This window comes from Anas acuta, chromosome 3 (genome assembly GCF_963932015.1).
Source record: "Anas acuta chromosome 3, bAnaAcu1.1, whole genome shotgun sequence".
In the NCBI taxonomy this organism is placed as follows: domain Eukaryota; kingdom Metazoa; phylum Chordata; class Aves; order Anseriformes; family Anatidae; genus Anas; species Anas acuta.
Genome location: NC_088981.1, coordinates 114,808,827 through 114,822,442, shown reverse-complemented (window position 1 = coordinate 114,822,442; position 13,616 = coordinate 114,808,827). Strand labels below are relative to the sequence as shown.

The following is a 13,616-nucleotide window of genomic DNA, read 5'->3' as shown; positions in this document are numbered from 1 at the left end:
CTCAGAAGCTCTTTTATTTTTTTGCATTTGACTTTATCTGTTTGGGATAAGCAGATGCTTTTGCTAATAACCCTATCTAGCTTTTCATCCATTAAGGATTTGTATATGTAAACTCAAAGAGTAAAGGGCATGTAGTAAACACGTTCCCTGAAACAGTATTGCCAAGCAACTTCTCAGCATACCAAAAGTCTCTATTTTTGCTTCTCATTGAAAAGGTTAACAGCCCTCTTTGGGTATTTTGTCCTGTTCCTCTTCAGTTTTTGCTTGATGGAAACGTAAAACTTTTCCCTAATGCATCTGGCAAAATCCCTGCCACTTACGCAGAGGGTGAGACGTTAGCAAAGCACATCCCTCGCTCGGAAAGCAATGCATCTCCTCGCAGGGCTGGCTGCGGGCCCGCTTGAAGGGCAACATTTTTTCCTCAGCTTCTCTGGAGAGCCCTGAAGGCTCTGCTTTCGTGGCACGGGCGGCCTCTTTGGTGCTCCAGATGAAGACATCTCGCCCTCTGCTGGGCGAAAACATACTGGTACGGAGGCCTGGCTCTGCACATGGTCCTAAATAATGACTAGAATTATTCGTATGGTGCTAATAAAAGGAAAAAAATGCATTTTATTTTTTTTTATGGGACTGAATCATTGAGAGTATATCTTAGGGATGAAGCATGTATGAGATTGCACATGGTAAGGAGGGCTTGGAACCAGGAATAAGAGGTGAGGGAGAGTTACCAGCCCCTGCGAGGGAGCGATGGACAAGGTTGATAAGCAAATACCTCAGAGAGCTATGGCAGAAACGGATATTAAAACCCACAGAGCAAAGTTTAAGCGGGGGCACCCGCAGCGTTTGCATAGAAGCGAGGAAGTGCCGTAGTATGGAGAAATCCCCAAAACCTCAACACGAAACCCTGACACGAAAGGGAAGCGTGCAGAGGGTGAAAGCAGGGACAGGTTCCTGTATTCCGATGAACACAGGAATATGGTTGAGCACCCAGGGATGAATTTAGGAAAGCCAAAGCCCAGATGGCATTGAATTTGGGCAGGGATGTCAAAGGCTGTAGGATGGGCTTCTGTACGGGCAAAGAGCTGGGGCTGCTGGGCCTGGAGCAGAGGACCACAGCACTTAAGGTACTCGCCTCTGGCAGAAATTAAGGAATACCGAGCACCCAAATACTGCTGTGGATGATGAACTTAATCCCTCTAATCAGTGTCAGGGCGTAATTATCACAGAATTACTATGAAACCTGTGCTTTGAAATACACAGATAAAATCACACCCCGGCGTTAATTATTGTTATTATTATTGCCCACTCTTCCCGTAAGGCCGAAGTTTCTTCCCCGTGACTCACAACTTTTGTGCGTTTGGCAATTTCACCAATTTCACACCACACCAATCGGTTTACTTTCACAGTTTTCTTTTTTTTTTTCTTTTCACTAAGGTTTTTAAATAATGATCAGTACAGTACAAAGCTTAAAATATTGTCAATGTTTCCAACAATGCGACGTCAGCAGACGGGAGGCGGGAAGGGGATGGTTAGTATCTAACACCCTTATCCTTCCCTGTTTCCCAGGGGAAAAAAATAATACAAACTCTTCCGTACTTCGGTTTAGTAACAAACAGTGCTTAAAAACAATCTCATCAGTAAAAGCTGTCAATTGCAAGGCACATGAGGAACCCGTCCTTGCCCTGCTACACAAATCACTGGGCAAAACTGCAAGTTTAAGGCAAGTTGAAGGCACCTCTCTCCATCCTCCCCTTCTGCCTCGTATGCTGGGCAAAGCCAGTCCCCGGTAAAAGTGGACCAGCAGAGAGTGTAAATCCCAGGAGGTGATGGCGTAAGGCACGTTGGGCTGACTTCTCAGTGGATCTCTGAAGACCCAGGCTGCTAAAAAACAATCTCAGGAGTGGAGATTCCTGAGGGTGAGGGTTAGGACTTGGGTCCCTTCGTGATCAACCTTTGGTGGCCTCCTCTTCGCCCTTCCCAGCCGTGCCTCCTTAGGAGCACCAGGATGGAGGAAGGCGAGCTCCAAGCAGCGAGCCCAAGGAGCAGACCCCGACAGGCCCTCAGGCGGGCTGAACATTTAGCACAGAGACACTTTTCCTCCCTCGGGACGCAGCCCTGCTCTCCCCTAGATCAATGGCACAGCATGTGGAGCCTGCACGGGTAGGTAACCAGGTGTGTAAGGCACAAGGATGAAGTCCCAAAACAGAGAAGCTCACTGGAGGAAGAGGAGGAGGATGGAGAGGGGGATGGAGGAAGCTCCAGTGGAGACAAGCCCCTTGTGACACCAAGGGTGCATCCTCACAGCAGCAGTGACCCGTGTGGCGGCTCCCTGCTAAATTAACCCATCATAGTGACCAGGAGGTCAGCTCCAGGTCTGAGCGCAGGGCCCCACGGGGCTAGGAGTGGCCTCAGCTGAGGGCTAACACGGGAGGATGTGGAAACAGCACCGCTGCCACACAACGGTTGCCCCACAAGGAGAAGTTTCACTTCTGCTGGAGCAGGCAGTAGATGATATAAGGCCAGAGGAACCTCAGGAGAGTCATGGGGCACCTCCGACCCCGCTGTGAACTGGGCGGCCTTACTGTAGTCATCCTCCTTAGCCAGGGGCTGAACATCTCACCTAGTTTCAAAGCCTTAGAGAAGGAAACGCCCGGGTGATCTCTGCCTTTTGGTACCGGTATAACCAGGTAGGCGCAGAGCACGGCTTGCTGCTAGCAGTGCCCACTCCTGTTTTAGCCCATCTGGACACAACTAGGAAGCTCTGCAGACAAAAAAGCCACAGGCAAAGCCTTCCTGGATATTACAGCAGGCACGCACACACACACATAAACACATCTCAATAGTTAAAAAACGGATCAAGTGCAGGAATCAGTGCTTGTCATGATCAATCATATCCCCAACCCCAAACCCTGCCTGCTCAGGACCAGCAACCACAATTTGTTTGCCTGCCCTTGGATTCGGTGAGAGAGATCCCTGGCTGGAGTAGATCCCAAGTCTCCCTGGCTTTCAGCAAAGAGCTGTACCTCCTGGAGATGTCAGGGCATTTGAGGCTTCAGGTCTTGCACAGCATACAGCTGGGAGGACCCTGAGTTTCATGTGGGAAGTGAGCAATGGGTCGGACAGGAGGTGCCTAGGCTGAATGGAACAGGTCCCTGCGAGGGCTCTCAGCATCAGTCCTGTAAGTGCTACCAACTTTAGTACAGGCATGCGGCTCCATACCTGATATTCCCCCCAGCAAACCCAGAAGAGACTCGTCTACTTGTGGACACCATAAACCAACCCTTCCTACACACTTGAACTGGAACTCACCAAGTTCCAAGGACAAACCCATCCCAAAGACTACAAAGAACCTTAATTCTGTCAACCTGCTCCTGCCTTTCACCACTCTACCTTCATCCAGTGCTGATAAAAATGTGCCCGATCCACAGCCCTATGCATTAGAGAAGAGCAACCTTGAAGCTTCACAGTCAGCTTCAAGGATCGCTTGGCATCCTAAAAAGAACCATTAAGAGGGGAACAAAGGTTTCACATCCACTTCACTTTCATCCCCTTTTGGCTACGACCATCCTAGGGCTGCTGGAGGCCCGGGGCCCGGAGCCTTTCCCCTATCAGACCGATCACACCCAAGTTACTTCTACACCATGTGGGCTGCGTTGGAAGTCAGCCAGCCTCCTGTGGCAGATGATACGGGGTCAGTCAACGCAGGAATGCATGAACTTGTCACACACAGGCAGCCAAAATGGCAGGGGGTTGGGACCAGATGATCTTGAAGGTCTTTTCCAGCTGCTCTGTGGTTCTAAAATGGTGCAACTATGAAGATGGAGGAGATGGAGATGAGCTGACATCCCCACCTGGGTCAGAGGTGGCTGAGCCCACACCAGCGCCTGGCAGACACATAGATTCGGACCCCGTTCATCCTAAAGAAGGTCAAGTCCAGGTCTAGATGCTTTGCTGATGCCACCTGGCATTGAGATACTCGAGAAGGAGGTTGTCGAGAGAACCTGGCTTAGACCAGCTAGGAGAAGGATTATTGCAGCCACTGTTCCACCCATACCCTTGCAACCAAACCCTACAAGTGTGGACTCCTCCTGAAACCTTGTTACTGCCTGTGATGCTAACAGGTCTCCTCAGAGACAGCAAAACACAAAGAGGTCACCACGTGCACCTCTGGGCCTCATGGTGGGTTCTCCACCGCCTCGTGAGACCCCGCTACAGCCTCACAGCCCTCAGGCCACCTTCCCTGAAGTTCAGCTCCCAGCTAGATAACTAGGTTTGCCAGAGTGAACAAGAAACCTCTGCCTATTTCAGCATCCTTGGTTAAGTGCCTTGTTCTGGCTTAATCCCTCTCTGTCCCCCCGTAGGGCAGAAGGCAGCCCCTGCCGTGAAAACACATCCAGCACCCAGCCCTCCACCCAAGTCCAAGGTCCAGGTTAGTCACAGTGTGTTAGGCAAACAAGCCAGTTACGTCTCTAGTATGCTATGCCCCTTTCCTTGGTTTGCACCACCCCGGTGGTGTCGTTGCCCGTGGCCTCCGCGCCCCTCAGGAGTCCTTTTTCGCCAGGCTGGCCTTGATCCTGCCTCGCAGGACGTAGGCTGTGAGGGCGCTGCAAGCCACCAGGCCGAAAAAAGAGCCGCAGGAGAGATAGATGGAGAAGGGCCCGTGTCTCTTCAGGAAGATCTCCTGCCTGGTCTTGTAATCCAAGCAAATGGCCTCCAGCTGGGAGAGGGTGCAGATGGCCAGGAAGGTGTGGAAGATCTGGTGGGCATGGCCAACGATATCGCAGGAGCCGGGGAAGTACTTCTCGGGGACCGGGCAGGAGAAGAAATAAGCACTGATGAGGAAAAACAGGATCTGGTAGGTGTGGTACCAAGCGGCGTCTTCCTCGCAGCCCCCCAGGTGACACACCACCACCCGGTGAGCCACGGGGCTGATGTCCAAGACGAAGGCCAGCCCGGCTGGGATCACCTGGCACATCTTCCTCATGATGGGGTACGGCCGTCGGTAGCGGTATTTGGCGTAGCAGCAGCCGGCGCAGGACAGCCAGCCGCAAAAAGCTGCGGCCGGGAGGAAGAAAAGCCAGAACTTGTCGTACCAGGCTTGGTCGGAGCTGTAGTAGAAATGAGCCAGGGCGCTACCGTACTGGTAGATGCTGACACCGACGTAGTCCACGAAGTAGAAGGTGTAGTGGGACAGCTCCGATTTGGACTGCAGCAGGTGGGCCAAGAGGCTGCAGGTCAGGTAGGTGACGGAGGAGAGGACGAAGATGAACAGAGGCAAGGACCACGCGTCCACGGGCAGCTGCTCGGCCTCCACGAACGTCTTGAACCTCAGCAGCACGGCCAGTGCTGCCAGGAGGTGAGTCCACACGTTGACCACCTCGTTGTGCTTCTGGAAGAGGCTGAAGAAGTAGTACCGCCACTCCTGGCCGGTGGGACGGTACCCGGCGTGGATGTAGGGCTCCCGAAAGAGCTGAGGCACCTCGGCCTCTTGGACAGTGCAGGGCATTTTGGGGAGGCCGTCCTCCAGCAGCCGGGGGAGGCGGCTGAGCTGCTGCCCGCTGAGGGACAGCGTGCTGAGGCGCTCCAGGATGGCCGTCATCTCCCCCGGCAGCACGGCTCTGGGGGACGTCGTCCTCGTGCCCTGCGGGAGAAGAGATGGAGGAAACGTTAACACGAGGAGGAAAGCGTGGGGGATTTATCCTCAGGGGTATAAACCCTGGAGATGTTGGCCCGGCCCTCAGAAGCAAGGGGCGTCTCGTGACGTGGCACCTAAATTCAGCGTGGAGGAAGGTGGCACCGCCGTGTCCCTCCTCCGCCTTGGAGCACGTCTAGGAGTAGGCAGTACCTGCAAGTACAGGGTTTCAAGAAGCACTCAGATGTCAAAAAAGCACCCGTGGAGGGGATTTGTCAGCCCTTTTCCCCCCAAACACACCGCTCGGGGATGAAATTGGGGTGTAATGATTCACCTACGGGATAACTTGCCCTTCTGCACCCGAGCAAACCTCACAGCGCTGAGTTCACTCCTAGTACCCTCTGTTCCTCTTCCACCCGAGATGCTTCCCTTCCCTGCTGGCATTTCTATTGCACTGAAAAAATGAACTCATCACACACGACCACGCTTTAACCGAACTGGATGCTGATGGGAGCCCCACCGGGCTCTGTTCTCCTCCCCAGCCACCACAGGCGTGTTTGTAGGACCGGGGCCTGACTCCTACACTTACATACACCCTTACCGACCTGCAGGGCACGGAGCTGGCCCCAAATAAGTAAACGGCAATGAGTATTTTGCCCGAGTGTGGGTAACGTCTTATTTTTCTTCCGTAGCATCCGCTGCAAGAGGCGAGGCAGAGGAAGAGAGAGCGGGTGCACGACGGGAGCCCCGGAGCAGGCAGGCGACACAGAGGCCGGTGTCACCCACCAAGAGGAAGCGAAAGCAGAGAGACGGGACCCGCCACACAGTCCCGGGGTGAGACAGCACCAAGAGCAAAAAGTCAGAGCAGGCCACGTGCCGGCTCACCAGTCCCACTTCCCCTCGCAACCCTCTGACACCACACCAACTGTTTTCACGTTACTTCCTCTAGCAGATGGGAGCTGACGGTGACAGCGTTTTCCAGCCAATTTTCTCGTTCTGCTTTCCAGGCTTTCTCCGTTAGCAGCTTTCAGGACGTTTTGCTTCCTTCTGTGCCACCGGGGGAGCTGGCTGCTGACTTGGACGGAGCTGCTTTGGCTGCGGGAGGTGGGAGGGAAGGTGGTGCCCGCGCCTGGTAGTTCAGTTTCACGGTTGTGCAAGACTGAAGGCAGGGCCCTTGCTGGGGTTTGACGCTGTGCACAGTCACAGGGATGTTAGTTCCCTCCTTAGGGTCTGCAGGCCTGGACCCGTGATGGGGCACACGCTTCGTTCAGCAGCTTGTGTGCCCCCATTGGGGTACATGCCAACATTTGGGAAGGTAAATGTGGACTCTGAAGCGTTCCTACAAGGGGATGGCATGAAAAAGGGACAACGTTCCCTCTCCACACTTCTAATGTAGGTATGTTCACCTGAGCCAGTCTGTTCTGGCTCCTGATAACTGAAGGAGACAGAAAAAGCTCATTCATCCATCTTATTCTTGACTTCAGCTTCAGGATCAGGCAAAGTCCAGGCAGGACCACCCATGGCTATGCAGCACTGTGGTATCCCCCCTCTGCTGCCCTGTGTCTCTTTGGCTGATGTGGCCAGAGCTTGGCTTGAGGCTGAGCACAATGCGGTGGGAATTGCAGGGAGGTTTTATGGCTGTGCCTCTACTGAGACAATATTTGTCTTCCTGGTCTGGATGCCCTATGGGAAGGTGAGAGTATGAACCCTGCTTTGGGTGTCCTGAGCTCCACCAAAGCTGGTGATGGGGCTCACGGTGACAAGACACGAGGAGAAAAGGCTCCCCAAGCCCCCCAGCTTTGCTAGTGCTGACCCCAGGACCCAGAAAACCAGCTCAGACACTGCACAGATGGGACAAACGAAGCGCAACGGAGCAGGGTCAGGACATTCACCTCCTGCAGAGGAGCAGCAACACGCTGCAAGCTGCCGCAAGGAGCAAGGGCAACCAGGAGACGGCGATGGAGGCTGGGCGCAGGGATGCGTGCCGACATGGGGCTCACGGCGTGTTTTCCACCACGGCAGCGTGCCTGCTTTGCATGCTGACGAGCACACGGGAGGGACGGCAGCGGCTGCACCAGGCACAGGCTGGCTCCGGCTTGTACAGAGCCAGGATTTTGCTAACGCTTGGATTTTGCCCCAGTCTCTCATCTCAGATATAGCGAGCATCACCCTGGAGCTCAGCGAGGCGGAGGCTCCACGCTGCTCACCCCCCTGCCAGCACAGGGCTTCTTCCAGGCAGGCTCATGGAGCTGGAAAACGCCAGGTTTTAACAGTACAGGGGGAGGTGCAGAGATTTTCAAAAGAACAGCCCGAAACCCCAGGAAAACACATCTGAAAATCAAACGGCAAGGAAAGCAGGAATCCGGCTGGCCGCTTATTTTAAACCAAGCTTGACACGAAGGAGCAAGCTGGCAGCTTCCAGCGATCATGTGATGGACACAGCCTTTAACGTTCGGGAAGGGAGAAAAGAAGGGGAATAATAATAATACAAATAAATAAATAAAATATAAAAAGAACCCCCAAGGTCGGGACTGGCTGTTTTGCTTTCACAGAGCCCTTATTCTTTCCCTTTGGCGGGGGCGGTCGCGGCGCGGCTGAAAGCCACATTCATCGCTCGGGGCGGCTCGTTGCGATTCCGTCCTCGCCCCCATCTCCGGGAGGGGGGATTCAGTCCTTTTGGCTGCTCCCAATTACCAGCCACCGAGTGGCGTTTGTTTCGGGGCCGGAGCTGCCAGGAGGGAAGGAGGAGAGTGGACGCTGGCCAGGCTGTATCATCGCAGCCACAATGAGAGCCGCGGCACCCAGGAGGACCGATCCCCTTCCAATTTTTCCTCTCCCTTTCTTCCGAAGTAATTGGAAACCCGAGCTTTTTCTTTTGCTTTTGCTCACAGGCTAATGGAAGGGCTTGAATGGGAAATTTTCCTGCGGGTTACAGCTGATTTTCCCACCGGCCTAGCCCCAGCGTTAACCCTCTGCAAGGGAGGCTGTAGCAGCGTGATAATATTTACTTGCAGAACAGTGTGCAGGCACTGGGCGTGTATCTGCTTCCAGAAAGGCAGCAACTCCTGGTACACACAGCAGGCAGGCCTGGGGAACCTAGCTGTGGGGAAGTCTTTAATAAATGCATTTAAATTTTAAAAGAAAAGTGGTTGTGGGCAGCACGAAAATAACCGCAGGCATCTCGCGGCAGCGGACGACAGGGCAGCTTGGAGAGCTGCACGTGATGAATTCCTGAATTCCTTTCTTCTAAGAGCCGAGCAGAGGCCCCTCGGGAGGACCTCGGGTCATTTTGGACCCCTGGCTTTTCTTCTGACCACTTCCTACACGGGATTAAGTCTGGCATCACAGCCAGTGCTGCAGCAGGATGGCAGAGAGCAGCTCTGCTCGCCCCCCCAGGGCTGACAGGGGGTCAGGGAGAGGCTGCAAACTGGACCCAGCCCATGCACCCAGGCTGCAAGCTGCACCCCAAAGCCCTCCCGGTCCTCCCCAAGCACCCACATCTCCTCCACCACCTTGGGGCATCTCCCCCACCACCTTGGGGCATTTCCCCTTTGCTTGGGGCTCGCTTCGGAAGACCAGTTTGGGACCAGGATGCCAGATCCTCAGTCCCATGCTGAGTCCCTGGTGTTTTGGAGAGGCTCCAGCAGAGACAAGAAATGAAGAGGAGACCCTACAAGGGCTCACAGCAGGAATTCTTGGCACTATCTGCTTCCTCCCTCGGTGGCACATCAACCTGCCCGTGCTAACCTTCCTCTGATGCCATCCCCAGAGGGAGTTACTGGGATTTAGGTGGGTGTCACCACCTTGGGTGCTTGGGACTCTTGTCAGCAGGCTTCCACCTCCAAGCCTATAAAATGAGGACAGAAATCCCCACCTGCCTAAGGAGAACGAGATATTGTGCTCTTGAGGCACCGCTCTGATGCACCAGGCAGTGCTGGGGCTACATAACAGAACACGGCAGGGAATATTTCATTTTCCTTGACGTGCTTGCGTGCCCCCTTACGCCCACATCAGCCCAAAGGTCGTGCTACAAGGGCTCACCCAACAGGGGCTGCCCGGGTCTGGAAGGAAAACAGCTGAGGTAGAACCACAGCACCACCTAGGTTGGAAAAGACCTTTCCAATCAAGTTCTGTCAAGAATTACAGAACTATAGGATGGGCACCTGGTTCCAGCCCCTTATCTCCAGCCCAGGCTGTCCCCAGCCCCATCCAACCTGGCCTTGGGCACCCCCAGGGATGAGGCACCCACAGCTCCTCGGAGCAGCCTGCGCCAGGGCCTCACAGCCCTCATAGTGACAAATTTCTCCCTAATATCTGATCTAAGCCTCCCCTCTTTGAGTTTAAAGTTGTCCCCCCCACCCTGTCCCTGACCCCGAGTCCCTCCCCAGCTCTCCTGCAGCCCCTCAGGCCCGGGCAGGCCGCTGGGAGGTCTCCCCGGAGCCTTCTCCTCCCCAGGCCCAACACCCCCAACTCCCTCAGATGGCTCCAGAGCAGAGGGGCTCCAGCCTCTGCTCCTCCTCGGGGCCTCCTCTGGGCCCTCTCCAGCAGCTCCACGTCCTCCTGGTGCTGGGCCCGGAGCTGAGCTCGGGGCTGCAGGGGGGGTCTCACAAAACCCCACCATCAAGACCCAACCCAGCCTGACCTACTGAGTCCCATCACTAAACCCTGCCCCTTAGGGACGTAATTTACTGAAGACTTTGAAGGGGAAGCCTACAAATAACCTCAACTCTGCTACGAAGCAAGGCAACCTTGTGAAAATTTTCCATTGCATGCAGGACTCTGATTTTTGCAGCGCCGGGTCTCTGCTTCATTGATATTGATAATTATTGGATTGCATCGATTGCATTGATAATGCAGCTGATGCATGAGACATGTGAATTAAAAAAAAATAGAAGGAAAAGAAACCCAACTGTGGCACTCAGTAGATGCAAAACTATTAATGTTTGGTATTTAAAAGTGTTAATATCTGGTATTAATACAAGATATGGGCACATTCCCCATCAAGGACCTGCATTTGTCAGGTTGCTGAAGTATTAGCAAGCTCTCAGTGTGGTTTCAGTCCAGCCTTGTGAATGGGATTGGGGTAAATCCGCCCTGTTTTGGGGCAGAGAGGGTTTAGGTATGTGGCTGCGAGCTGTCCCCTGCCACCGAGCACCAGATCCGTCCCCGCCTGCTGCCTTCGGTCGTGCCGGGACCGCTGATGGAGCGGGGTGAGTGACCTGCCCTGCTGCGGATGCCAGCGCTGGAAGGAGATGAATGGTGCCACAGAAATGCCCGTTCCTCTCCCCGCGGGCTGAAAAGGGAGCTGGGATTTGTTTCAGCTGCATCCTGCTTTCACATCCTGATTTTCCTCCCGTGATGTCCGTGGGATACGGGGCGCTTCCCTTCCATCCCTGTGCACACAGCATCTCTGGGGCCAGTTTGCCCGCATATGGGGTCACTGCTCTGATCCCGAAAGCCCCAGGAGCCCAGGTGACAGCGCCAGCACCACTGATGGGACAAACCTTTCAGTGCCAACCTCAGCAAGCCACCAAATCCCTCCTCGCTCGGATCCATTTGCTGGTGGGACAGCCCCAAAACCACCTGCCTGGAGGCACAGAAACCCAAAGCAAACTGGCTGCGCATTTTTGGGGGATCCGGAGCTTTGCCAGGATGTCCCCAAAGCCTCCAGGCTCTGCTGCAAACACACTGTCATCCACCACTGCCTGCTGCCTGCAAACATTTTGAAGGCTGCACGTTTTAGAGCTTCGGTCATGAGAAAAAAATGTATATAAATCATGCGGGCTGCCGGGGAGAGCCTGCAGCTCCGTGCCAACCCCCTGGAGCCGCGAGTTCTCGTCCTTGTCCTTGTCCCCATCCTCCTGTTTGGCCGAGAGAGCTCTGGGACGAGTGGCACTGCCCTTTGCGGGGGGGACTCCGAAGCCCTCAGCAATGGGGAGCAAGGATCAGAGTATGGATTTCCCCCCCAAAATGCGGGATGCTGGGCGGCATCTGCATGATTAAATCCCTGCTTGGTCCCGAAGACTTGCAGGAAAAAAATCAAAGCGCTGTGCCTGAAGGGCAAGGGACGGACGGCATGGCCCCACAACCCATAGCCTCCTGGGGCAATTTACTGCTTCGGGGACTTTCTTACAGCTCCGCAATCAAATACCGAGGCTGACCCTTGGAGCAGAGAGTATAAAGTACGTCGGCAGCTAAATATTAAGCCGGTGCATGAGTCAGGGGAGGCGGATAAAGAGCTGTGAACACAAGCAGGTGAGGCGTCCTCAGCCGCTGCCCCGTTTTGTGCTCGGGGCTGCACATCTCCCCGTGCCAGAGGGACGCAGCCCCCCTCCAGGCACAGCTTGAGGGGAAATGAAGGGAAGCAAAGCAGAAAGGAGGCTCCTGTGGGTGCTGAACAGGGAGGAAACGTGCAGCAGCAGCCTGTGGTTTGGCCTGGCCAGGCTGCGCCTTTCTAGGAACTGCGTGCGGTGCGCGGTCCCCCCTCCGATTCGGGGTGGGAGCGGGAGCTGCAGGAATTCACAGCTCAACGTCCCCTCCCTGCCCTGGAAGGGAGCAAAACCAGACCCAGCAGCCTGCTTTCCACTCCTGCAGAGCATCGCCTGCGTCCTTCACCCTTTTGCGCGACCTTTTCCTGATTTCACTCGTTTTCTACCACCGCTGCCGGGGCGGCGGCGCCCACATCCTCATCCTCACCACCCCTTCGGGTTCAGCACTCCCCCCGCGACCTGCAGCCCTAGCACAGAGGGGAATTTCGCAGGGTCGAGGGATTTGGGAATTACGGAGGAATTGTTGCCCAGCTGTAGCCCCACAAAGAGGGGTCTCCAAAGGGGCAGGGGAAAGGGGTCTAGGAAAAAAAAAAGTGAGATGCTCTCGGTGTTTTCCTCCGGGGAAAAAAAACAGGTGGGCAGTAAAAGGAAGGTGATTGATGAGGTCAGGAGGATGTTGGGGAGTGGGTGAAGGGAACAAGCCCCTCGCTGGCACTTTTGGGGTTATTTTGGAGGAAAAGGGTGGGTGGCAGCGTGGGGACAAACCAAACCTGGGTGTCCCCAAGGGACTCGGCTGTCCCGCAGCCCCACGGTGGAAAACCCACACGAGGCTCTCCAAAACCGCTGGCGGAGCAGCAGCACCAGCGCTCGGCACAATTTCGGAGCACAAAACCTGGTGGAAACCGGGGGCAGCTCCCCCTGCCCTGAGCCACCCTCCTGGGGATGCGCCCGCGGGGACGCACTCGGGGCGGGGGGACCCGCGGGGGATGCTCGGCACCGCGCCCCAGCCCGCAATGGGGCAAAACCCCGCTGCCCGTCCCCACCCCTGCCAGCCCCGTGGTGTCCCCGAAAGTGTCCCCGAGGTGTCCCCGAGGTGTCCCCACCCGCACTCACCGCGCCTCCACCGCCGGCTCCGCGTCCCCGGGGCCACCGCGGCCACCGCCGGGCCCCGAGCGCATGCGGGGCTCCGCCCCGGGGTGTCCCCAGCGGGCGGGGACAGCGATGGGAGGAGGGGACATGGTGGGATTTGGGGTCCTGGGGGGGGAGATTTGGGGGTTAGCGCTGAGCAGAGCCCGGCTCCGGCCTCTCCGCACCTCCCTGCGGGTACTGACGGCCATGGGGGAGCTCCCCCGGAGCCTCCTCTGCTCCAGGCTCGTTGCCTCTCTCGGGGATGTGAGCAGCAGCTCCTGGGCTCTTCAGAGACATCTCCTGCTTCTTTCCTGCCATTTTTAAGCATCTCCCACCATAAAACCCCGACTGCTGCTTCCTTCCTCCCTCCCCATCTGTTCTTTGAAGTTGCAGGGTGGGGGGTGGTGGGCACGGCGCTGCTCTTCCTCTGCCACCCATCTTTGCATCATTTCCCACACAACCATGGAAGCACAGGATGGTTTGGGCTGACCTTAAAGATCATCGAGTTTGAACCCTTTGCCATGGGCATGACCCCCAGCCCAGGCTGCTCCCAGCCCCATGCAGCCTGGCCTTGGGCACCCCCAGGGATG

The 13,616-nt window shown here is 55.6% G+C and overlaps 1 protein-coding gene across 3 annotated transcripts; it reads right to left on the bottom strand.

The window, feature by feature from the left end:
• Nucleotides 1-11: 11 nt before the first annotated feature.
• Nucleotides 12-13,166, bottom strand: PAQR8 (progestin and adipoQ receptor family member 8). Of its 3 annotated transcripts, none has more exons than XM_068678863.1 (2): nt 13,012-13,166; nt 12-5,638 (listed from the first exon to the last, which is right to left on the bottom strand). In XM_068678863.1, the coding sequence occupies exon 2, from the start codon at nt 5,594-5,596 to the stop codon at nt 4,538-4,540; it is 1,059 nt and encodes a 352-aa protein (XP_068534964.1). In that variant the 5' UTR covers nt 5,597-5,638; nt 13,012-13,166; the 3' UTR covers nt 12-4,537. The 3 variants fall into 3 exon arrangements, with proteins under 3 accessions (XP_068534964.1, XP_068534965.1, XP_068534963.1); XM_068678864.1 differs by lacking the exon at nt 13,012-13,166 and adding an exon at nt 6,570-7,500; XM_068678862.1 differs by lacking the exon at nt 13,012-13,166 and adding an exon at nt 6,235-6,531.
• Between the last annotated feature and the right edge of the window lie 450 nt (nt 13,167-13,616).

What these genes read in the sequence shown, in the direction of transcription:
- PAQR8 (XM_068678862.1), bottom strand. Translation starts at nt 6,324, where the DNA reads ATGCTACGGAAGAAAAATAAGACGTTACCCACACTCGGGCAAAATACT. An exon ending in GCCAGCTCCGTGCCCTGCAG is followed by an intron (nt 5,639 to 6,234) that starts GTCGGTAAGGGT and finishes CTTCTCCCGCAG; the next exon opens with GGCACGAGGACGACGTCCCC.